The sequence below is a fragment of the Aythya ferina genome, assembly GCF_964211825.1.
Source record: "Aythya ferina genome assembly, chromosome: 1".
NCBI lineage: Eukaryota > Metazoa > Chordata > Aves > Anseriformes > Anatidae > Aythya > Aythya ferina.
This window is the reverse complement of record NC_140296.1, coordinates 82,501,618-82,526,376: the sequence shown is the minus strand read 5'-3', so window position 1 is coordinate 82,526,376 and position 24,759 is coordinate 82,501,618. Positions and strand designations below refer to the sequence as shown.

Here is a 24,759-nt window from a genome sequence, read left to right as displayed (position 1 = left end):
AAGTATTGGCATATGTACACACATGCTTTCAATTCCCTTCCAACCAATAACATCAAAACTATAATCAAAATTTTAATTTTTACCTTTGTTCTTCTTTTTACTTTTCTGCTGTAGAGAAGACTGCTGAAATGTCTACAAGAAAATCAAAACAAAAGAAGTGATAATAGAGTGCTTATATTCAACCATATGATTATTATAAAAGCAGTGCAATGTTGCAAACACTAAAGTCATCACTGTTTAACACTTTCAACCAACAGCCTTCTAGGCGCAAGAAACCTGGCAACTTTGGTCATAAAAAGGTAACATTCTTACAGTTGTAAAGCAAAAGCACACAGTGAAGAATATTAAAATAGGCCACAAATTAGTTTGCCATTAACAGCTGAAATTTCTCTATAAAATGGTCACTCATCTCTCATTCTGTTAATAATAATAGATTTTTTTTTTTTTGTTTCCTATGACAGTGAAGCTATGTAGCTCTTGCATTTCTAATAGATGGCCTAATTGTGGTCTTCCTGATATAATTGCTTTAGTTCACTGCCTAATGTAGGTTTGAAGGAAGTGGTATGATGGTCTTTGGGACATCAGATATTTAGGTCAGAAACAAGTCTAGTATTTTCAAAGATAACAATAAAATTCTGGTTAATCACAACTGGGAAGGTGTCTTCCAAAACAATATTTTGAAATAGAAAATGCATATATATATTATACTTTTTTACCAGGTTTTGACTAAAAGTATTTCACTCCAGTTGATCCACTTCCGTGAACTAACTCATTGCCTTGGAAATAAGATAGGATGGAAATTATTTCTTTAAGATTGTAACATTAAAAATGGCAATGCATATTAACACATTTCATGGTTGTTTCTGTTAAAAAGTACAAAGGCAGATAATCACTATTGCTCCAGTGAATTAAAAAAAATATATCTGTAATTAATCACTTTGGACATTTAATGACACCATTTTAGTTGTTCTGAATTTTAATTTTGTATATAGTTAGACAAATGTATTTGTGCTGAAACTAAGAAAAGACCACATTATAGTGACTAAGCATTAAAACCTTTCAGCTTACCACGAATCAATACAAATATCGAAGCTTTTCTGCCATTTGTTAAAAAATAAATCTAAGCAATAGCACTGAGAGTCCCATGAGCTTGAATCCTGTTCCTAACTGATAAGACAAACCCTCAGCTCACCTTACAAGACTCTTTTCAATTTAAAGAGCTGTTTTTCTTTTCATTTTCTCCTCCCCATTTCCTGAGCACCTAAGCTCACATGCAGGAGTATGAGGCTGAGCTTCCAAGGGATGTCTCTCATTGCACAGCTGCAGCATTCCCAAGCAGCAGATACTAACATGTTAATGGTGATAAATTACCAGCAATACAATGATAATTAAGTGTAATATCAAGAAATTAACTGGCTCAGTAGACATGCTGAACCCTGGTAAGCTGCATCTGAGGAGAGCTACACAACTTATTGCCACCTCAGATGATCAAAATAGGCCTCCACTGGGAAGAAAAAAAAAAAAAAAAAGAGCATGATTGTTTTCTTCCCTGGCTCTTGTCCTTTTCTTCTGCTACTGGTACCAATTCACTCAACGCATCTCTCAATAAGCTGAGACAGCAATGTTGTCCCAGCTTATGTCACATGAAATATTTCTATACCATGTAGGACTAAGAGGTACCTTTATGGCTCATTGAGGGATAACAGAGTTACGGGGCAGAAGTGAGTAAATAATTCAATTTTTCTTAGGTGCTTCGAAAATCTTACCTAACTGAAAGTTGCTAAAACACACACGCATGCATGCACGAAACCAAAACTTCAGCACTCCTCCTTTAAAAATGCAGACCAGGTTTATTCTGCTGCTTGACTATTCTGTGCTAATGTTTTCACTGTGCCAAAGGAGAAAATGCAAACTTCTGCCTGTTTTTCTTAAAAGTGATTCTGAAAGCATATGAGAACATTATCTTCTCTTTAAACATTTTGTCTGCAAACTGAACCTGCAAAAGTGAGCTTGTATTGCTCAACTCCTGACACAGTTTTCAGGAAGAAAGGGTAATGAAAGGGTATCATTTTTTTTTATAGGAAGACAGCACATAATTTAGACATCCAGCCATTTTTCCATGCATTATATCATATTGCAAAACAAAGATTTTATTAAATTCAGTTACTTTTCTACATTAGCTTGTTAAATAAAATGATAAGGACACAATCTCCAACTGAGCAAAATTCCTGTGAACTGTGCAAATGGCTTCAGTGATTTTGGCTTTTGGATTAGAGTTAGCTTATTTTATATAGACTTCAGGCTTCATGTTGGTTTCTTACGAAGAAAACCAGCACCAGCTTTTTTATTTGTTTAAAACGAAAAATTTATAAGCAGTCTGCATTAGTTAATACATTTCACTTTCAAACTGATATGATATGTAACTCCCCTTTACCCCCCCCCAAAAAAAAAAAACAACAACCAACCAACCAAAACAAAACAAAACAAAAAAACAACACACCAAGTGAGGGTGAAATCTAAAAATGCTTATTCTGGAAAGTCACCAAATGCAACATACTTATCTACAGCCTCTCCCTAGTTACTAGACAGTGAATAAGGCTACCTTCTCAATATCATTTATAATCACAGAATGGATGGGACTTCTGGAGCTTTTATCCTACAACTTGCTAAGAGCAAGGCTTGTTTTTCAGTTGGTGCCAATGATGGTTCATGTTCTTCAGGATCATTTCCAGCCTGGATCCAACTATCTGCAAGTAGGAAGACTCCACAATCTCTTTAAGTCACCTGTCCTGATGTTGGCTACCATAATAGTTCCTTTTTTACAGCTTAGTTCTGTGATGTGACAAGTATGGAAATAGCATAAATAATTCTTTTTAATGCCACAAACTCTAAAAAATATGGATTCACCCCAAAACTATAAATTTAGCTGTACTAAAGAAAGTTTGCTGCAAGATACTGCGCAGTCACCCACCCACAAGGCTGGGTTTCAATGTATGTAAACTGCATTTTGATTCTGAAACCTGAGCTTTGAGCAACTGTTTTCACATGCATCTTGTCCCAGTTTCCAAGAATTCATCTTGCCTACTAATTCTGAAAGCAAGAATAAAATTAAATGGAAAACAGTGTTCTATACTAAAGAAAGTTGTTAGTAACTCAAAATAACAAATAATATGGAAAAAAAAAAAAAACCTGCCACTGAAAAGATGAAATAGATTCTTAACCCAAATGGAAACTTTCATTCCTGAAGAAAATTGACAACTGTTTATTCATATTCTGAATGACATGTTTTCAGTTGCCCAAAAATACAAATACTTTCCATTACCCAAAAGCAAGATAACAGTTGATGGAAAACACCCTTGATTACCCTGAGCCTCAGTTATTTGAATGTAATCATTTTATGCTGTAATATGTGTTGTTTGAGCCTGTTGTACTTAATAATATACCAAAACTAAACTCTCTGACAAATGAACACTAAGAAGAGTATAAGAAAATCTTATTTATATACATATATATTTGCTTGCACTATGAGCAGACTCTAAAGCATACATATTTCAAGAGGAAAACAGATATATATATATTTTTTTTTTGACAAAGGTGCTAGCCTACTTCTAGATGGTATTTGTCTGACCTGTTCCAAAGGCTTGGCTGCATATCCCATCAGCCATTGGAGATTTCATTACGCACTCAAGAGTCATAACAGCTACTCTGTTCCTGCAACTCTTCATTACCAAACTTGCTATGTGGGTTATATTTACTTTCACACTTTTCAAAATGATTGACAGAGTTCTGAAAGCCCATCAGAAAACTGCACCTGTGTAAATAGCAATCTGCCCTAAGGTATACCTCTCCATGCTGTTAGGATTGTAGCATAGTAATGTAACTGTAGAGTCAAAAATTTCCAGGTGGAGGTTCATGCTCTAAAAAAGAGGTTACCAGCAACCTGTAACTGCGTTTATTCCTTTAGCAAAAAAAGAAAAAAAATCACATATAGATGTCATAGCAAAATCAGCAGCTACATAATCACACATCAGCATCGTACTACGTACAGCAGAAAGCTTTCAAGAAATGAGAATATCAGGTTTTTCTCTCATCCTCAAAATCTGCTTTCAGTTTCTTGATTAGTACCAAGACATTTGCATATCTGATCAGAAGGGAAGCAAAACTGAAAGCAAGTCATTAACATTCAGAAGCCTGAAAATATGAATACTTATTATTGACTACTTAGCAGTAATTTGATAGCTCTCTATTTGGAAAACTTATTTAAATAAAAGTGTTAAATAATTTAAGTTTCAATTGGTTTATTGGTTTCATGACAAATAGGAAAGTTAATCAACTGATCTTCCAATATCAATATTAAATCAGAGCAAAACTGCTATCTACAGAGATGGATATATGATAAACTGTGATGACAGAAAATTTCTATTACAGTTGAACCTAAAATAAAAGTAGAAGACAAATGGAAAACAAATGGTTATCAAAACAATTGATTTGAGGGAACTGGTTATTTCACCAAACTTCAAGAATTTGAGGAAGAAGTCCAAACACTTGGAGTCAAACTATTCCTCTAATACTTATATAAAAGCTTCTCTAAGAGCTAATATGTGTGTCTGTGACCAATAGAATATGACATCCATGTCCAAAAAAATAGATATATTCTAATAATTACATGGACCCTTTCATGGTTATGGAATATGTAGCTTTACTACAAAAGACACCAACTGAAATTTCTTTGAAGATCTGTATTGTCCACAGAGCATAGTGCTAAACCTGATGGATCACAAAACCTTCTTTTAGTTATTTCTTTCTTCACATTTTTCTCAGGGATTCTCCACTTAGTCATTTTTGGAAAGTTGGAAGAGAATACCAGGTTATGGCAATAACAGTCTCCAACTCTTACCTACATCTAAGCTCATTATGACTGAGAAGGAAAACAGCAGGTGTCTTTTTTTTTTTATTTTTTATTTTACTTTTTTTTTTTTTTAGGCTCAAGTCAAAACCAATTTTTCTCAAGCTGCAAATTTAGGCATTAAGGAACTATTTACAGTCATACAGTTCCTCTCTGTCACTCTAAGATAACTTGCTCTAGTTTGAGCAGAGTAGCTTGCAACATTTCTGATTATTGCAACTTTCTGCTGCAGATAGAAAAGTCAGTATCTGGAAAAAAAAAAAAAGGCAGTTGGTGCTACCAATTTGATCAATCTCTCACACTCAATAATTTGACTACATTGACAATGTTCTGTTTTCGCAGTGTTGATGCACTACATATAAGTTTCTCTGTACTTGGTAGGTTGAGATCCAAAATTTTTGGAGATGAAAAGTGAAAAAGGGGAAAAATTCAAGGCTACTTATTGTCATACTACCCATCACTGTTAACAACTCATACTTAAGAGTCATGTATTCCCAACAATGGCATTTTGCTAAATCTTTTTGTTCATCATCTTGTTTAGTCTCCATTAAGAGCTAAAGATAGGTAGTATTAATCATTTTCATGTATGTTTATGCAAAACATAGTTTTCAAGGACTTTGTTACAAAGGTATCATGACAGAAGACCTCTGGGAGTTCAGGAAACTTGAAACCTGCTGCCAGTTAGCAATAGAATTGCATTCACAATAGATAACTCATTTGCAGCAAGGCCAAGTATAGACCTCTTAAGTTTAGCTCAAAGCAAGCAAAAAGATTATAGTCAGCTAGGTCTTTAAGCTATCTGAGTCCAAACAGGGCATCTGCAAGGATTTTTTTTCTTTTTTTTAGAACAAGAGCTAAAGCTGAGCCCAGAGAGGAATTTATTAGCATAGGAGAGAGAAGATGAGGCATGAGTTAATGCTCTGAAGGAATCAGTTATCAAAGCTAAGGGTCAGATGAAACATACTTACTACACAGCTTACTGTGAGGGTAACAGAGCACTAGAACAGGTTGCCCAGGGAATGTGTGGAGTCTCCTTCTCTTGAGATCTCCAGAAGTCCCTTCCAACCTCAACCATTCTGTGATTCTATCACCTACAGCTGAAATAATACAGAGAACCTACTAAAAAGTGGGATGGGGAAAGTCTGTGCTCCAAGTTATGATGTGATTGTTGAGCCACTTTCCATCATCTATCAGTGGAAATGGTCAACTGGAGGCGTCCCAGGTAACTGGAGACTTGCTAATGTGAAACCTATCTATAAGAAGTGTCGTAAGGAGGACCCAGGGAGCTACAGGCCTGTCAGGGTGCCCTCAGTGCCAGGAAAGGTGATGGAACAGGTCATCTTGAATGCAATCACACAACGTATGCGGGACAGTCTGGGGATCAGGCCCAGTCAGCATGGGTTCATGAAAGACAAGTCCTGTCTGACCAACCTCATCTTCTTCTACGACCGGGTGACCTGCCTGGTGGATGAGAGAAAGCCTATTGATGTAGTCTTCCTAGACTTCAGCAAAGCCTTTGACATGGTCTCCCACAGTATTCCCCTGGAAAAGTTGGCAGCCCGTGGCTTGGACAGGTACACTCTTTGCTGGGTTAAAAACTGGCTGGACAGCCAGACCCAGAGAGTGGTGGTGAATGGAGTGAAATCTAGCTGGTGATCAGTCATGAGTGGTGTTCCCCAGAGGTCGGTGTTGGGAACCATCTTCTTTAATACCTTTACTGATGAGGTAGTGGAGTCATTGTCCCTGGGGTTGTTAAAGGAAAGGCTGGATGTGGTCCTTAGGGACATGGTTTAGCAGTAATATTGGTGGTAGGGGGACAGTTGGACCAGATGATCTTGGAGGTCTTTTCCAACCTTAATCATTTTATGATCCTATCTAGGATTGTTTTGTGTGTTGACTGGACTTCAGGGACTGCTAAAAGAAAGAACATCTGAAAAAAAATATGTATATTTGAGTTTGGCAAATCTAATCATGTCAGGTCATGGGGGATGTTTTAGGATATGCTACTATTCCTATATTCACTAACTGTATCTGACTGTACAAATCCTACTGTATTCTGTTTTCATCTTGCATTTTGCTGCTTATTTGTTCATTTTTCATTTGCGTTCTGGATTTTGATCTTCTCATGTATTCAACATGGTCTAACTTATCTGTGGCTACAAACTATTTAGATGCCAAAAATGGCATCAAGTAGCACTAAGTTGCAAATAAAGTATTTTTAATACATTACAAGAGCTCTAGTTTACAAAATGCCTTTAAAAGGAGGGATAGGTAAAATGCAAATACAGTAAATGGGATGGCCAATATGAGAGAAAATCTAATACAGAAGCACAGTGGTGAAGTTATGAAAGGAAAGCCAGAAATGTTTCCTAAATTCAAGTCACAAGCTGATCACAAAACAGTCATCATACATGAGTAATTCATAAATCCATAGCAAGTTGGAATCAAAAGTGATTTACAGGCAAAAGACATCACATTTGATTAACAATGCCCCAAAACCTTCAGTCTCACCTCCCCAAAGGAAAATTTATTGGATCAAATCTTGATCTTTTGGTGCTTTGGTAATACATACTTTTTCTTTCTCTTCACAGCTCTGTGCTCTTGAGCACACTCTATAATAAAATATCATGGCTGGATTTAAAAGGACATGCACTGAGCATTCACTGATATTCTAGCTAAGACATTTAATACTAAAACACAATATGAACATTATATATGAACAGACTTTTAAATTTGAAGTTTTGTAGTACAAACAAAATGTCAAAAAGCCAGAATCCTTTTACTAAATATCCTGTGGATATTTCTTTTAAATGGCAGGTACTTCAGAGAGAATCACTGCTCCTGTCAAATGGGTTGTGAGGCTCAGACACACGAACAGTCAGTGGGAGAATGGATCCCAGAATGGGCTTGGTATGTTTTCCTATTTTCCTCCTCCTCCTCTACTTTTTCTTTTCCAGTAAGAAAATAAGAATAAGAAAAATAATTACTACAATAACATATAACATAATATGAATAGTGCTGCTTTGCAAGGTCTTTCAATGTTAAGACCAAACGAATGAATATTTGAAAAAGTTGGTAAAACATTAGTTTTTGTGGCAGCAGCCAAAAAGTCCATTGCCAACAAGATTTTTTTACATTTAATCTACAACTCATGTTCCTATTCCTATTCATACTACTCCCCCTTTCCCACAGAAGCTTTTGAAAGGCATCTAGGAAGTATAAGAGCTACAGTACACGGCTATACCACTTATCATGCATAGTTACAGTTCTGACTGTATTTTTGGATTTTTGTATTTTTGGAACTCCATCCATGACATCACAACACATGCAATTTATTAGTGACTGCAAGGATAAACAGTATGTGTCTTGACAGAAACATGCTCAAGAGCTTTTTACTGTTAAACGTGGCCATCAACACTGAAGCTGCCCAGTTTCTTGATGTCTGTCCTGATACAGTTATATCGCCTGTGCAGGAATCTCTCCTTATTACTGAGTCTACAAAGGTTGATAAAATCAAAGACATCTAATCCTTTCATATAACTTTTATTATAGTCACCTCTCCAAGAAGAATATTCTAGCTAAGGACAGAACTGTGGTTGTCTGAAATCTGATAGTAAGCACAGATTTCTTTACTGAAGGATTCTTATTCATTCTCCCATTCCAAATTTTTTCATGCAATATTGGTGTATTCTGTGGTAAATGTTGCATTTAATAGATATTTTGCACTAGCCTGACTAAGTTGTTATCACAACACATGCAAAATTTATGCAAATTACACTTTATTTTTATTTTGTTTTTAAATCTTCAGGCCATAGCAAGAAAATTATATCGTTGTCCTAATTTCTACCACCAGGAAAAATTTTTCCTTTTAGCCATGAAGCCATAGGACTCTCTAACTGAAATAAAGCAGCAGTAAAACTTCTGGACAATAATAAAATTTAAGTGATTTTGATATGATCAAACATCTTCCTCCACTGTATTTTATACCAACAGAACAAGGACTAAGGCACTGTCATAGCTGCCTGAAGCAAACGAGAATAAAACGTTCAGCTAGACAAGTGCTGTTAATTAGAATAATTTATTCTGAGATCATTCTTCTGCTTTGCATCTACTCTGAAACATGTAAGTTTTGTACCTCCCACACTAGTGGAAGTAAGTAATCTAGGAAGTAATCTAGTAAGTAATCTAGGAAGGCTTCAGAAAAAATATATTCTCTAATGGTAAATGTCCAAGTTGCATCAGTTGTTCCATTTTGCATCCATTCTGTGTTTGTTGTTGCATTCATTTAAGCAGGAAAAAGAAACTTAATCATAACCCATTACAGAATAGTACCGAACCCTTTATTTTTATTTCTACTCCCCAGTAATTCCCAGATTCATCTTTTTTTGAATTGAAAAGACCAGTCAGAGACTCACAAAATGCTTGAGAAAGGAGGCACCTGTGAACATCATCTCCTGTTGACCAAAGCATGGTCACCTAGAGCAGGTTGCTGAGGGCCGTGTCCTGATGGGTTTTGAATATCTCTAAGGACAGAGACTCCACAAACTCTCTGGGCAACCTGCTCCAGTGCTGACGCATCCTCACAGTAAAAACAGCTTTTCTATGTTTATATGGAATTTCCTGTAATTCAGTTTTTGTCCTTTGCCTCTTGTCCTTTCACGAAGCATCAGTGAGAAGAGCCCACCACATGCGTACTCCAAAAACCTCATGGACTGCTTGTGCCCTGCAGTGTTGTTCCTCCAACAGACATCAGTCAAGCAAACCTTGATTGCCACCTACACCTAGATGCTTTTTGTGGAAGGAGTACATGCACAGATGCTTCTGCAGGAGCTGTTAGAAACACTTCTGAGTATGTCCTTATGCATGATCTCTCTTTCCTATTGCTCAGTCTGGCTGAGCGACAGAGAAAGGTGCAGGGGATGGAGGTACCCTGCAATGAACAAGGGCAGAACTGCTTCAAGGAATATAAACTCTTACAAGTCTCTCTTAGCACTCAGGCATAATATTCTTCCAGTGAAAGAAACTGAAAACTCATTTTGACTTTCAATAGTATTACGTGTTTGGTGAAAAAAGTCAATAAAACAAAATTGTACATTTCTGGAACTAGGAGGTTACAAGGACTTTAGTGGAACAGGAAATGGGAACATAGGTGTGTGTTAAAGAAGCAGTATTAGCAAAGAAGATACGCAAGACAGTCACTGAAATGCTTTTTTGATTATCTTTAGAAGACAAAGCATACAAGGCCAAATTTGCTCTTTTTCAGTGATGAAATATTTGTACTGTTTATCAGGAGAAAACATTATCTACCAGTTACATTACTGTTAAGGAGAAGTCATTATAATCATTTTCAAGGCTTGGAGATGTCCCTGCAATTTGTACCCTTCAGGACTAAAATGACATTTCCAGAAAGTAGTGCTTTCAGCCTCTTTATATGTGGCACCATGCTACCAGGAATAGCTTGCAGTATTAGCTGTAGTAATAATTACACATCAGTACTGAATCCAGGTAGCTCTTGACTACCTAGAAATAACATAATATTTAACAGAGTGGAAGTTTCCATGAGGAAATGAGGGAAAGAGTAATTTGTACTGTAGCCATTGCACATTCTGTTAAAACTCATGCCCAACAGTTTGATTGCATCTATGAATTAAGGTAGAAAAATAACAGTCCATTGCAGGATAAAAGTCACATAACTTGCTGGAATTTAGTGAGATTTCCTCTGAACATAAGATGAAACAGCACTTCTTGAAAGGTAGGGAAAGGTAACATTAGGTCTTTTTAATTCTATGCTGGCCATTGTGACCTTATGGGTACAAAACAACTTAAAAAATTAGTTTTACACTTCATTCTGAAGTCAGCAGTCATTAGTGTTAGAAATATTATTTACTAGGGACAATCGGACAATACTTCAGAAGTGGACAAAAAGCAGTCACCGTTATATGAAGAATATGAGGGTTTTTTCCTCCACAATACAGTAACAGATGGATTGACTGACTCACAGATCAGGCACTAAGCAACAAGTACTTCTTTCCAGTAAAACAGAAACATCTTATAAAATAGCTTCTGTTCAGGAGCCACACTGCTGCAAAGATCAATTCTCCTACTAGGTATAACCATACAACTTCCCATGTTTTCTGTCAGTATTAGGCTTGAAGGGGCCACTGTAATGTAAGTGGGGCAGAGGAATAGGGCAGAGATTCCTGCTGAGTCAAAACCACTACTTTGAAAAATCACTGGTCTGGAGACAATTGTGCTGCTTGTCAAAGCATTTTGATCAAATGGTATTCTGAAACGGGAATCTGCTCACCCTTAATTCAAACAACATTTTCACCGTTCAGAGTATAAGATTTCTATAATGTCAAATTTCATGGCACACACCAGTCAACGTCCTTGATCCACTGCTTTCATAATCCTGATATTTTCCTTTTGCAAAAAAGGAGCACAGAGGGGAGACAGTTGAGAAGTCAAGACCCAGATCTAGCTTGTCATACATGTAACATTCCCCACCATATTGCACTAATAACTCATGCTGAGTCCACTCTGTACAATGTCTAACTTTTTTGGCACTTTTTTACTACAACATACCATGCTTAATCTCTTTATCAAAGGAGAATAACCAATGGACTAAATCACTTTTTCTGCATTAAAAAATCTCTCAACTGTGCTATTGTGATTGTATCAACTACAGTTAATATAAATTACTGGTGTACAAACAATGTTAATACATACAAAGGTAGAAGTCTTCTATCACATAATAGAAGTAGGATGCAACAAGGAATGATTAAATGAAACAGATAACAGAAAAAATACAGAATGGGGATGTGAAAGGAAATTAGGAAATGTACTGAGCTGGGAGATTTATTAGTCAATACATTTACATCTCCTGACAATGTAAAATTACACTTTCAGAGCATTATATCATATGCAATAGGGGATAAATCTATACTGGCAGAGCTGGACTAGATGACCTTTACAGTAATTCTCTCACTTTTGAAGAATTCCCCAGCTTCATCTTGGAAAGGAATTATAACAGGCCATTTTTTCCCTCATGCTCAGATGCAAAAGAAAATAACAGATAAAATTTAATTATTTTTTTTTTTCCACAGAGGAGTTCAATTGTGCTTCATGATGATGACCTATAAACCGATCTCTACAGTGTTTTGCTTTGCTGCAATAGCAATTCTGAATTTTAATAAAAATTACAGAGTATATGGAAATAGATATAAAATCTCCCATATCCAACACCTTCAAATTTCATTTCTGGCAACCAGTTCCCCAAGAAGAGAAAACTCATGGTATTGACTAATTCTTTCAAAGAGAAAAAATGTACAGATCTGAAAATATTCTCTCATCTGTGACAAGGATAATATTCCTTGGGAAGAATATAGGTATTATTCCATATAATTAAAATAATTTAGCACTCCTTCCTGAGGATACAAAATATTACTATTTGACAAACAATATGCTTAAACAGAAGTCAGTATAGAAGCTGTACTTGCACTTCTACTTTCTTGAGTTCAAAGGAGTGAGAATCTAGAACTGAAAAAAACAAACGTGAGATTACTGAGACACTTTCACAAGACAAATTTAGTTTAATAGTGATATTACAATGGAAACTATGCCTTAAATCTGGACAAGTTACTATTCTTTCAGTCATTGCTGAAATCTCTGTATTATCACTCACCTCCAACTTTTTTGGCCATGAGGATAGCCAAACAGTGGAGCAGGTTGGCTATGAGTTCATGCAAATTCCAACTTTATAAGTTTTCAAGCCCTGACTGGGCAAAGCTTTGAACGGCCTCAGTTCTTCTTTAAAATGAAGAGGAGTAGAGACCTCCTGAAGTCCCTCCCAGCCTGAATGTTATCCTAATGCACTTTATAGTGCTTTCTGAGACATGTGTGTTTTCTGTGGCAAAGTCACTAGGAGCGCTGACTTTCTCCTGCTGGCAGACTAATCGTAATTTTGTTCTCTTTCCTCTCCTTTGTCCAACATTTTTTCTTGGAATTAAGACAACCAGACAATCATTCACACAGTTTACCACCTTTCACTTATCCTGTCATCAGCAATTCATGCCCTATTGGAATATGGAGTTTTATAAATTTCTGAATAGGATTAAATGAAAGTGATTAACTGCAATAGTAGAGGACTAAACCCAGGAGGTTCTTCTATCCCTCTGTATTGATTATGCTAGTCTAAAAATAATACAATGACATCTTCTATTAGCAAAAAATTTATATGCTGTTTCTCTCTCTTACCTTTTGCCTCAGAAATATAAAAGAAGATTTATTTAGGATTTTTACCAAACTAGCTGGAATACCTAGCTTTACTTTTTAGTCTTATGGCTAGCCCAATCACTTCCAACTGTCTCAACTGCCTTATGCAGTAAGGCATATATTTCTTATTGCTTAACTGTTTCACCATTTTTGTTTGTTTTATATGCCACATAGTTCACTCATGGTCTAGATGAAGTTACTGAATTAGTTGCAGTGACATAATTACTACTTTTCTGAATCACAGAATCATTTTGTTTGGAAAAGACCTTCAAGATCACAAAGTCCAACCATCAGCCGGACCTAGTGTGTCCCATCACCAAACCATGTCCTTTAGTATCACATCCACAGGTCTCTTACATACTTCCAGGGATAGGGACTCCACCACTTCTCTGGGCAGCGTGGTCAAATGCTTGACCACCCTCTCCATGAATAAATTCTTCCTGATACCTAATCTAATTCTCCCCTGGCACAACTTGAGACCATTAAATCGTGTGTTATCACTCATCACGTAAGAGACTGATACCCTCGTTACTGGAACCTCTTTTCAGGTAGTTGTAGAGAGCAATAAGGTCTCCCCTCAGCCCCTTTTTCTCCAGACAAAATATCCCCAGTTCCCCTAACCACTCCACATAAGACATGTTTTCTAGTCCCTTTACCAGCTTCATTGCTCTTCTCTGGTCACGGTCAAGCAACTCAATGTCCTTCATGTAGTGAGGGGCCCCAAACTGAACACAATAGTGGATGTATGGTCTCATCATTGTCAAGGATAAAGGAGTGATCCTTGCTCTAGGCCTGCTGGCCACAGTATTTAATGTAATAAACACAAAGGAAGTTATAAAGTGCTGCATTCAAAAAAAAGGAAGACATACAGCAACATTTAAATACTTTATTTTAGGAGAGCAGAAGCTAGCCAAAGGCTGGAACCACTGTTCTAGCTTGAGAACATGAGAAATTCTGCTCTTCAGTCTGAATCAGATGCACAAAACCATGAGTCTTCAACTGAAAGAAACTGAACATGTGCCTAGGCATTCATATCTGCCTACAGCTAATAGCACATTTGTGGCTTTGACACATGACAGTGCTTCACATTCATGAAGACACTAGATAAGAACTTCCCATTCTGTTTGTTTTACTCATTATCCCCTTAGTGATACTTTATGTTCTTTCCAGTTGCTTCTCAGAGCAGAAGGCCTTCTACAGCTGATTTATACTAGAGGAAGCTGACATGAGAAACGGATACAAGCTAGGTGCTCACGATGCCACAGCAAAATTGGGTATTCTACCCTGCATTGTACTACATGAAGCATTTTATGAGCACCTTTGCCTCTGAATAGCCATGGAGACTTTTAAAAGAATTCCAAACCAGATTATTCTATAACTGCATATGCTTACACAGCTCTATTTCTATTGCAGAATGATGAGCTCTTTCCACTTCCACATATATGGATTTAGACATTGGCATGGCTTTATTTCCTGGTTCCATGTTCATTGATGGGAAAATGAACAAGGACTTGAAGCTGTAGGACAGGCCAAAGTGCTCTTGTATGTCCTCATAAGACTGCAAAAAATAAGGTGAAATATGACCACCATTACCTACAGAAGAAGATACAAATGTAGTAAATGCTCCAGTCACCTTCAAAGAGGGATATCCCAGTGTTTAATTTTGACCAGAGTCAAATTATGCAACTTTCAGAGTTTTGATAATATAAGTATTTGAATGAAGATGAAAGACCATGGAGAAGTGATGATCATTTGAATGCTAAGAAAAATCCTGGAAACACGTATGGAAAATATTTGTCACTATGCACTTAAGTTAAACTGGACTTGGATAGCGACTCCTAGACTTTTATTCTATAGTAATTGCTAGTCAAACTATACACCATCGTGAAAATGGAGAATAAAAAGGAAGAGGGAGCCTTCATTTTTAAACACAACCATAGTTGGACTTCAAATACTGTGAAGGAGAAAATGTACCAACCCCATCTGTTGTAGTGATACAACAGTAGTGTAAACTTATATTTGTTTAATTATAAATATCCATAACAAAAAGTCATAAGACAGAAATTCTTTAAATACTGTAATGCATACAATTATAATTAACTGCTAGTTTTTCTGTTTTGTGATTCTATTTACCTATTGTAAACTGCCTTCTGTTATATAGTGCTTATTAGATGCCATTTCTATTCAGAAGACTTCTGCAATAAATTGATGGGCAGCTTGTGCAAAATTTTATTAGGGAACTCATGCACGCATGTTCTGCAGTCTCTTAAGTGCTAGCTATTGAATACTACAATTAAAAGGTTTCATAAATACATGCCTGTTGGATTCAATATTTTTTATTAAAAGAAACAGAGGGACTTCAAGTACCTTCTCATTTTGCTTTTGGCTAGGAGGAGTAGGAAGATTAAGAGAAAATCAACCACCTAGGAAGAGATAGCTTTTAAAGCTTTCAAAATTAGGAACTTTTGGTAAATTGTTCTCTGTATTGAGAACATACAAACACATACATTTTGAATTGAACTTTTAAAAACATTTTTCTGTATTTTTCTCTGGAGGGGTGGGTGAGAAACTAAAATACCTGGAAATATGCATCCTTCAAGTAGAAAAGATGCTATTTTTCTAAAAAGTAGCTGTCCCCTTTCCAATGTATTATCAGCTAAAAACTGATTTTTACAATAGGCTCATAAACAAATGTTCTTCACTTATGGTAGGTTCAACAAGATCACTGTTGCAACAAATTGAACTCTATGAGTTCAGACAGATGTTGACCCAGCAACTCTGCTGAGCAAACCCACTGGCCTGAGCTGTTACAGTAACCTCATGAGAAAAAGAGCCTAAAATTATGACCCTGGCTAAATCCCTCACATGCATTGCCACTGAGCTGCAATCCAACCATGTAGATAATTGTATATTCCTAAAGAGGAGAAAAGTAAGGTTGCTGAATATGTATAAATTTCATTGAATTTGCAGGGAAAAAACAAAACAAAACAAAACTGATTTGCAGGGAAAAAAACAAACAAACAAACAAACAAAAAAACACTGAGTAATTTTTTTCTTCATTTAAAACTGAAATATTAAAGATAATGCATGCGTGCATACGGACATGATTCCGAAAAGTATCTTCAGCAAAATTCCTCTCAAACAAATACTTAATTTCTTTCCTGCACCTGTTCCTGAACCACCTGGTTCTAGATGTGTGATCTTTAAATTGTACATCTTGCTACTAAACTAACTTTGTTTTCAAATACAATTAAAATGACTATGAAAATTACTGTAGTTCCTGGGTTAAACAATTTTAAATAAACTGGTTATCTGCAAAATGAGAAGCCTTAAAACCCTTTTGGTTTACTTTTCCTGTGACAAGTAAGTCATTAGGTATTGTTTAATACATACAAAGAAGTGAGCAGGCAGGAAGGCTCAGGGGAGAAGGGCAATAATATGGCATATGTTGGGAAAAAGTTTGTAAGCAAGGTTGCTTTTTCTTGTATAACCCCCTGCTAAAGGCTGCAACCTGCTCTTCCCATAGCAGTGTTGTTTCTAGATTAACAGAAAGGTGTATGAATCTAGAAAGGAGCTTATTATTATTAACTTGATGCAGAACTTCTTCTGACTCATGACACAATCTCCCTCCTAAATAACTATATTATTTTTCTGTAACAAAAACAAAGCACAATGCACTAAGGAAATACCTATACCGAATAATATAATGAACTTAAAAAAACTATAATCATGTGTCAGAGCTTTCATCTCTTGTGCCCCAAAGGTCCAAGACAATTTTAACTGCACCATTTTGTATCTACAACAACAGATCACTTTGAACACCTGCTTGCACACTAGATTAGCAGCAGCTCAAACTGTTTGTCTTGGCTTAATAAAAAACATTAACTCTCTGTGTTGGTATTTCTTCAGCAGTACTGAGGAGGAAAAATATAATGCAAAAACAACAACTTGGCAAGATATCAATGTATGCTGGAAGTGTTTTCTGGAATGGAAAACAAAACAAAGCAAAGTGGTGAAGAGATTTTGTAAACGAGGATTAAAAATGCTGTAAGTAGATACAAGAATACAATTTAGTTTTTATTTTGCTTTTATACTGTTTATATCAGTTATATTCAGTGGACATAGTTAGATGCAGTTCACTTTTCAATGTCATAACTGAAATGCTCCCTTGACCAGAGTTTTTGATTGTCAAGGCAGGTCAATGACAAACAAAATTCCTAAAACCAGTAATTTTATGCAAATTTAGTATACTGACATTCAAGAAAATGCTAGACTACCATATTCTTGTGATCACTTAATATAACAAACACACTTTGAATCAGCTGGCATCTTTCAGATGACAACTTTCAGCAAATAAACAACCACCACACACTTCTAAATTACTATGGCAAAAATTTTAATGCCCTTCACTTTGTTTATAAGACAAAAAAAAAAAAATACCATTTCTGTTGTGGTAATTTAATTCACCAGGGTAGTTTTTTGATCAAAGATTTTTCCTTTCAGAGCCATTCATAAAAGTAGAAGAAGCAAGGAGTTGAAGTCAGAGTAATTGTAAAAGCTGCTTTTCTGCAGAAAACTGCCACAGCTAAAAAGGTAATCAGCCTGCACATGTAAATGGCTACAAAACTCAAAAGGAAGGAGACCTGGAATTGTAAATGGGAATTCATGATTAACTGAATAATCCAAAATTATTTAACATCTATATTAAGAGACTCAAGAAGAATGAAGTCTTTATAAAATAAAGATAACACACAACTGGAGACTGGTGAAATACATGGATGATATCTGAATGCTGAGTGAGCTGTATGGTTTCTATTCCAGGGAATTCAGAAAAAGAAAGAGAGAGAAAGAGAAAAGAAAATAGAGAAAAAAACAATGAGGTATGTGTATGTGTTTAATTTCACACAGAATTTCCATCACTTCAAATCAAAGGTTTCAGAAGCTCCATTCCACAGCAGACCCCAGAGTGCTATAGCTTCAGTACTCCATGCTACAGACTGGGGAATCACAGGGACACACCTGGGGACCCAGAGCCCTTAATCTCTGGTATTTCATGCTTGGGGCTGCTTCAGAGCCACAGGTTATTCAGCCAGAGCACCCAAGAAGTTCTATGTTTCAACATACCAAACATACAAGAACAAAGAATGCAAGACTTTGTATTGGGACTACCAATCTTGCAAATCAGTGATTTGGATAAGTGATATAATAGTAAAAAATAAAACCAGGTAATAAATATGCTCCTATTCCAAGTCTATGGTTAAAATGGGTAAGCAGTCCTTTAATTTTTTATTTATTTTTTTTAAAAGAGGCAGTGAGTGGGAATAGAAAGGACACATTATCTTTCTATCTGTTTTGCTCCTGGAATTTTATGTCCTGTTCTGGCATACAAACTTTAGGAAGGACATTTAAGATACTTAGGATACATTGGGATGAAAAAAAGAGGAGTTGAAAGAATTATGAGAATAATGAAAGGATGTGAAAACACTCTGATAACAAATCCAGGATGGATATTCTATTTCTTTTAAGCAAAAGAAGGCTACAAAGTAATTTGATTATAACTTGTCAGTTTCTACATTGGGAGATAAAATTTGGCAACAAAAGGCCTGTAAACCTAGAGGACAAAGGCACAGCTATATCTAAGATTGGACATAGAAGTCAGGTAAACACAGACTAACAGATGAAAACTTTTAACATAAAGAGACACCAGGGATTGTAGCCACTTAATATGCACGGTGGAATATTCTGTAGTAGTTGGACCTAATACTAATAACTTAGGCACTGCAAGAGGTTCAAGTTCATCTACAGCTACTCTTTCACTGCTATTAATGCAGTTTTTAGAGTTACCACCATTCCTCTTGCATTGAACTCATGCTCATTCAGAAGCTCCCATTTCCAGGTAATCATTTTTTTTTGTGAAAACTAGGTAGCTGATTTTAAAAACAAAAACCAAATTCTAATAGGAAAATGTTTATCAGTCTCCAAGATACTATTTTGAATTTAAATATTAAATATGTTTCCCTTCTCCTATTTGTTGTTTATAATTTCATAAAATTATATAACAGCCAGACATGAGCTCCTTGGGTTTTATCTGTATTAATTCATTCCTTATCTGCTCATTGAACTGTGCATTTCATTTTTTTTTTTTAAATAATCTGCACAATTTATTACAAAACCCCTGTTTGTTGGTGTGGACTCCTTACATGCTCTTGTTTCTCAGCTCATCTGCAGCAATTATTAGTTCTCTCCATATTTATCTCCTATTCTTTTCTTCATCATTAGTAACAGAAATTCTGAAAAGCAAATTGTTATGATCTATGCTTTTACAGTATATTCAGCAATCCCTTCTATGTTTGCTTATTTCAGACCAGAGTGTAAATAGGCTCTGCTTTGTGGCAAAGACATGTAGTCCCTTCTGCAAACTAGATTAGGGTTTCTCAAGCCAGTACGCTTGGGTGCCACTACCATAAAAAAAGTAACTGTATTGCACTGCATGGAGGCAGCCAGCTGGCTTCCAGTGATAGGATATTATAGGGTTGTGAATGCTTTGCGAAGAACTCCTTCCCATTTCTCTTGGGGACAAATCAATGGCCCAAGCTTCCTCTTTCTATTTACTTTACACATTTCACTTCAAACCCAGTTAGCAGATCAATACCAATTTGCAGTTTGAAGAACGAACAGACTTTATTTATTTTTACAAGTAGATAAACTCCCGTTAAAATTGCAAAATGATGCTAAAGATTTAATGGCATCATAGAGCCATCCATTAATTGCAACAGTACACAAAAATTATTGGTGGAATTGGATGCTGGTGGAAACTGTGGGGTTAACCCTTAAGGTGTGTTTTGCACATGGGTATCTAATCTACATGAAAAATATTGGTTCTTAATTCTATATTTGCTACTCTTAAGTAAATTTCACACAAGAATTTTGAAGAATTTTACAGTTCATTTGTATATCATGTATTTATACAAATATGGAATCTGAGGTACTAGGGGTGAGCAAGGAAAAAAACAACAAGATGACACCTTAAAAAAAGATTTCTCTCATTGCAGTGTGAGAAATTTAACAGATACTAACAAATAAATGCTGTTGAAGGAAAGTATTCTCTCAAAAAGTGAAAAGTATTCCGAACTTACCACACTGTTCTTTACAGAGTGGAAGAACTGTTACACAAATAACTTTTCTATTTTCCTCTGTAAATATTTGATTTCAAGGTCTCTTGGACTGATTAGATTAGATTCCTTATAGAAAGGACAGCAGGCATTGCAAGGATGGCAGTTCTGTGACATTTGAAAACTACTTTGCCTCATGTATTAGGCAACTATATATCAGTTTGCCTTTGCAAATAGACATCTCCCCACTACCAAATTTTCAACTTACAAAAAGAGTGTAAAACTATTGAAAATAATAATATGAGAAAAAATGCTTATCACTATAAATTACAATAAATAAAAAAAGAAAGCCAATAGCATTCTGGAATCTGGGAATCTGATTTAATTGAAGTACACCACAAGCATCTACTTTTAATACTAAATGACATCTCTGAAATTCATCAGACTTATACACTATAGTGCAAAAAGGAGTTTTAGAAGCCAGTGGACCAACCATTGAAACAGTCTAAAGGAATGTAAAAGCTCTATTACTTTCAATTAACCTACAGCAACTATAATATAATAATCTAGCAGTTTTATATTGCTTTGAAGAGCGAACCTGTCTCTTACAAGTTCAGAGTGAAGCTACACCTGCCTGTTTTTCACAGCAAAGTCCCTGACAAGCCCACACTGCTGCCTCCCTTAGACACTGGAAATCTAAATAACATTCTCTTTGAAGAGAGAATTTAGGTAGCTCTATGAAGGTAGCTCTGGTTATTTCTATTGTTTTCGTGTACAACTACAATGCACGTATTACTCTATAATGACAACTTTTATTGAGATATGAAAACGTAAATGCCTTAATGGGATGAACAAAATAGCATATCTAAAACATGCTGTGACCTTTAATCCCCATTTTCTCAACACATTCAAAAACTAGCAAGTTACTGGTATTTTCCTTTCACATCATAGTCAGGAGAATCTCTTTCTTCAAATCTGAGTTATTAAGATCTATATGTTAAGAGCAATTACACGTTAGAGAGTCTCTTCCTTCAAAGGAAAAACAAAGACCTCTCACAAGTCTTACTGCCTTTTGAATACCTGTAGCAAAGGGGTTATCTAATGCAACTTTGCATATTGCAGTGACATAGATACCAGAAAGAAGCTTTCCCGCCAGTCAGACTGCTGCTTCTTCCCTTTCCATCAGCGGTAAACCAGTCAACACAGAGATACCACACTCCATTTCAAACACAACATCTTCTACTTACAGGAGATAAAACTAGATCTCCTGTAGATAAAACTAGATAAAACTATAGATCTCCATCCTACATTTGTAACAGCAACTTTAAGTATTTTAAAGTATTTCACTGGCATAAAGTTTTTGTCAGAAGAACAAAAATTGCTGCAAGAGCAGCAATCCAAAAAAGGCTTCAATGCAACTATAAAAATAAGGCAGTCTCTCATCACAAACAGAGCAACAACTTTTGTTAATGTTATTTTTACTCACGTGGTACAAAGTGGTCTCTGGTCCAGGTGTGCCCATGACGTCTTGTCTCAATGAGTCCATTTGTAAACTAGGCAACAATGAGTAATGGCTTGGACTATTACCCTTGTCTCCCTTCTTTTTCGATTTTTTCCCAGTATCCTTTTTGCTATTCCTTTGGAACATGTAGTCTTCTTGGCCTATTTTCTCATTGCTCATATAGCGAAGCAATGAATTTTCTGTTGAAAGAAAAGTAATGCAAAACATTACTATGAATTTTTATGTATCATAACCCCCCTTACAAAACACATAATACTCTTGCTAAAATCTACTGTCAATTTTAAGTCTTCAAGAGCACTTCATTAACAAAGTCTATTTGCTTCTTTGGTCTGTATATAAGAAGAAAATGATGAATCTTTTGGTAGGGAAAATTCATGATTCTTACAGGTTTCTGGTTTCTTTGGCAATGAAAGGAAAAGAAGATAAATAATAAATGTCTTGAAGTTTTCAAAAATCAACAACGGCACACATTATTATCTCTGTAATCTTTAGAAAAAAAAAGGTTTTAAATGAACAGTTAAAGTCTTACAGTGCCATACATTTACACGTAACTTGAGCTTGTTCACTGAATCATCCATATGTTCCCTGAATATTCTCCCAGCATATATCAGCTTCTAGCTGAGGGATCTTCTCAGACAGAAGCAATGTTTATGAATTTAGGAAACCTTAGCAGATACGCCTTTCAAGAACTTGTCTGATCTTCCCATGTATTCATGTAAACACTTAGTATTCACAGGCTCCCATCACTAGGTTCCTTAGCGTGAACCAAAACTGCATGAGGAGCCAGCTCTTCTTTTTAACCAGCACCTGATGGAACTTTTTGATGTCTCAGGTCATTTCGGAACAAGCAGTGACAAACCTATCTATCTACTTGATTCTATACAAGATTTTATAAATCCTTATTGTATCCTTCCTACACTCTCCTAAACTGCTGATGTCCAGCCTACTGAACCTAACCTTGTTTGGAAGCCACTCTATACACCCGATCATTTCTGTTGTCCTTCCCTGAACCTTCTTCAATTCTACTGTTGTTTTGTTTTGTTTTCTTGAGAGATGGAGAGACCAGAACTGCACACAAACATGTATCCAGCATGTACAAGAACTTACACAGCACCACAAGAATACTTCTTGATTTGTCTTGTATTCTTTTCCTACTAATTCCTAACACTTTCCTTTCCTGATCCCTACTGAAATTATGCGTTAATGTGTTTATGGAAATATCTACCATCACTGTAACGTCTTGCTCCCAAGAAATAATGGTTAGCTTAGAGGTTATCATTTTGTATGTGAAATTGCACAGTTGAGTCTCATAAAAAAAGAGTTTGAAAAACTTATCCTCTATGGTTTTGAAGTGAATACCGTACTTCTCTAGAATGTTTTTTATCCAAAAATAAGCACCACTGCCAACAAGAAAAAACTCCTGAAGACAGAAGTTTAATATAATTCCCATTTAAGCATAACAGTAATAACCATGAATTTTTGTCCTCTGGTATTACAAAAAAATAAGGCCAATTTCAAAATGAACAGTTGAAACAATGAAATGCCAATATGAAGTTAAGCCAAACTGCATGATTTTGCAATCATGACTTTCTTTTGTCTGGTTGAGCAGTCCTCAGTCCTAATAGAGGTACTGAGAAAAAATAAGCATACATAATGGAAGAACCTAAAACAGGTCCACTTAAACAATTATCTAAGCAAGCAGAAGAATGAGAGCTTGAATTATATATTATCATGTCTTAAAGCATGATAAAACCCATAATGCTTTGTACAAAATGTGTGTCCAGATCACTTACCTCTCCTACTATCTCTTTTTATTTTATTGGGGTCTTCATAATCCCCCACCCAGTTATATTCTACTGGCATAGAAATAGGCCTTAGTTTCCCTGGAAACAGAGGAAAAAATTGAGATCATGCACCATAATGCAGTATTAAACTAACATTCTTTGAGAGAAAGAAGAAATTGTGTTAAGATGCTATTCTACAGTGCTGCTTATGAAAGAGCATAGCCTCTGAACAAGAGATTGAGATAGGAGTTCTGTTTTCTTTAACAGAAGAAGCAGCAGCTAAAAGTACATCATGGATTTTTTAATTGATTTTTAAAATTCAGAGAAGAAACCCAGTGCCCTACAAAATCATCAGCAGATTGGTGTTTGAGACTGAGAAACACACTGAAATTACTTAGTTTAGTTTTCACTGAACAATATCTATTTATTATGCTAGAAGCCCCTGGCACACATATATAGAGAACTGTTTTAATGCATATATGGAATGAATTGTTGGCAAAATAAATATGTCCACATCGCTACAGTATCTTCGCAAATAGCATGTTTGTTGGGAGGTTTAAAAGATCTGTTAGTGACTGAATAAGAAAGGAAACAGAAAACCTCTATAGTTTCTTTTGTGGCATCTCCTCTACAGAAAGCAAAGTGCATTACTATTGGAAAATTCACGTTGATTTCAGATGTCAGCAAGTGACAGAAAAGATACAACTACTGTATCTTTTATGTCTTGATTTGGAAGCTGCAGAATTGATTTTTAAAAATGCTATGAACTATAATTTCTGCCTAAGAATTCTACAAATACAGTTAGAAATTCAGTGAAAATGTGCCATGCAAGTTAGTGGAGTTGCTTAAAGTGATCTGTAGTTTTTAGCAATTTAAACAGCATGTTAAAAAAGAAAAATAGAGTATGGCACAATATCTGGCAAACTGAAAACAAAATGTTTTCAGAAACAAGGCCAGCTTTTGCTCTTTTCTAAAATCAATCTGCTGGTCACAGAAAATAAAAGTTGGAAAAATATTATTATTTTGAAAAGTATCAGAGCTTAACAAAAAAGAAAAAAAAAAAAAGAATAAATGAAACTCATAAGTCCTGTTAGTTATTTAGAAGAAATCCCACTACGTAAAGGTGATCATTCTTATTCCACGTTTATGTTAAACACATGA

At 35.7% G+C, this 24,759-nt stretch overlaps 1 protein-coding gene across 10 annotated transcripts in view; it reads right to left on the bottom strand.

Annotated features, from left to right (window-relative positions):
- CNKSR2 (connector enhancer of kinase suppressor of Ras 2) overlaps window positions 1-24,759 on the bottom strand; it is a 220,445-nt gene that overhangs the window by 58,283 nt on the left and 137,403 nt on the right. For 8 of the 10 annotated variants that reach the window (XM_084507136.1, XM_084507140.1, XM_084507138.1 and 5 more), the window contains 3 exons: window positions 23,608-23,697; window positions 21,779-21,993; window positions 84-132 (listed from right to left, as the gene is read on the bottom strand). In XM_084507136.1, coding sequence (XP_084363262.1) covers window positions 84-132; window positions 21,779-21,993; window positions 23,608-23,697 — 354 coding nt within the window. The remainder of the gene's footprint in view (window positions 1-83; window positions 133-21,778; window positions 21,994-23,607; window positions 23,698-24,759) is intronic. The other 2 variants (XM_084507141.1, XM_084507139.1) reach the window with 1 other exon arrangement.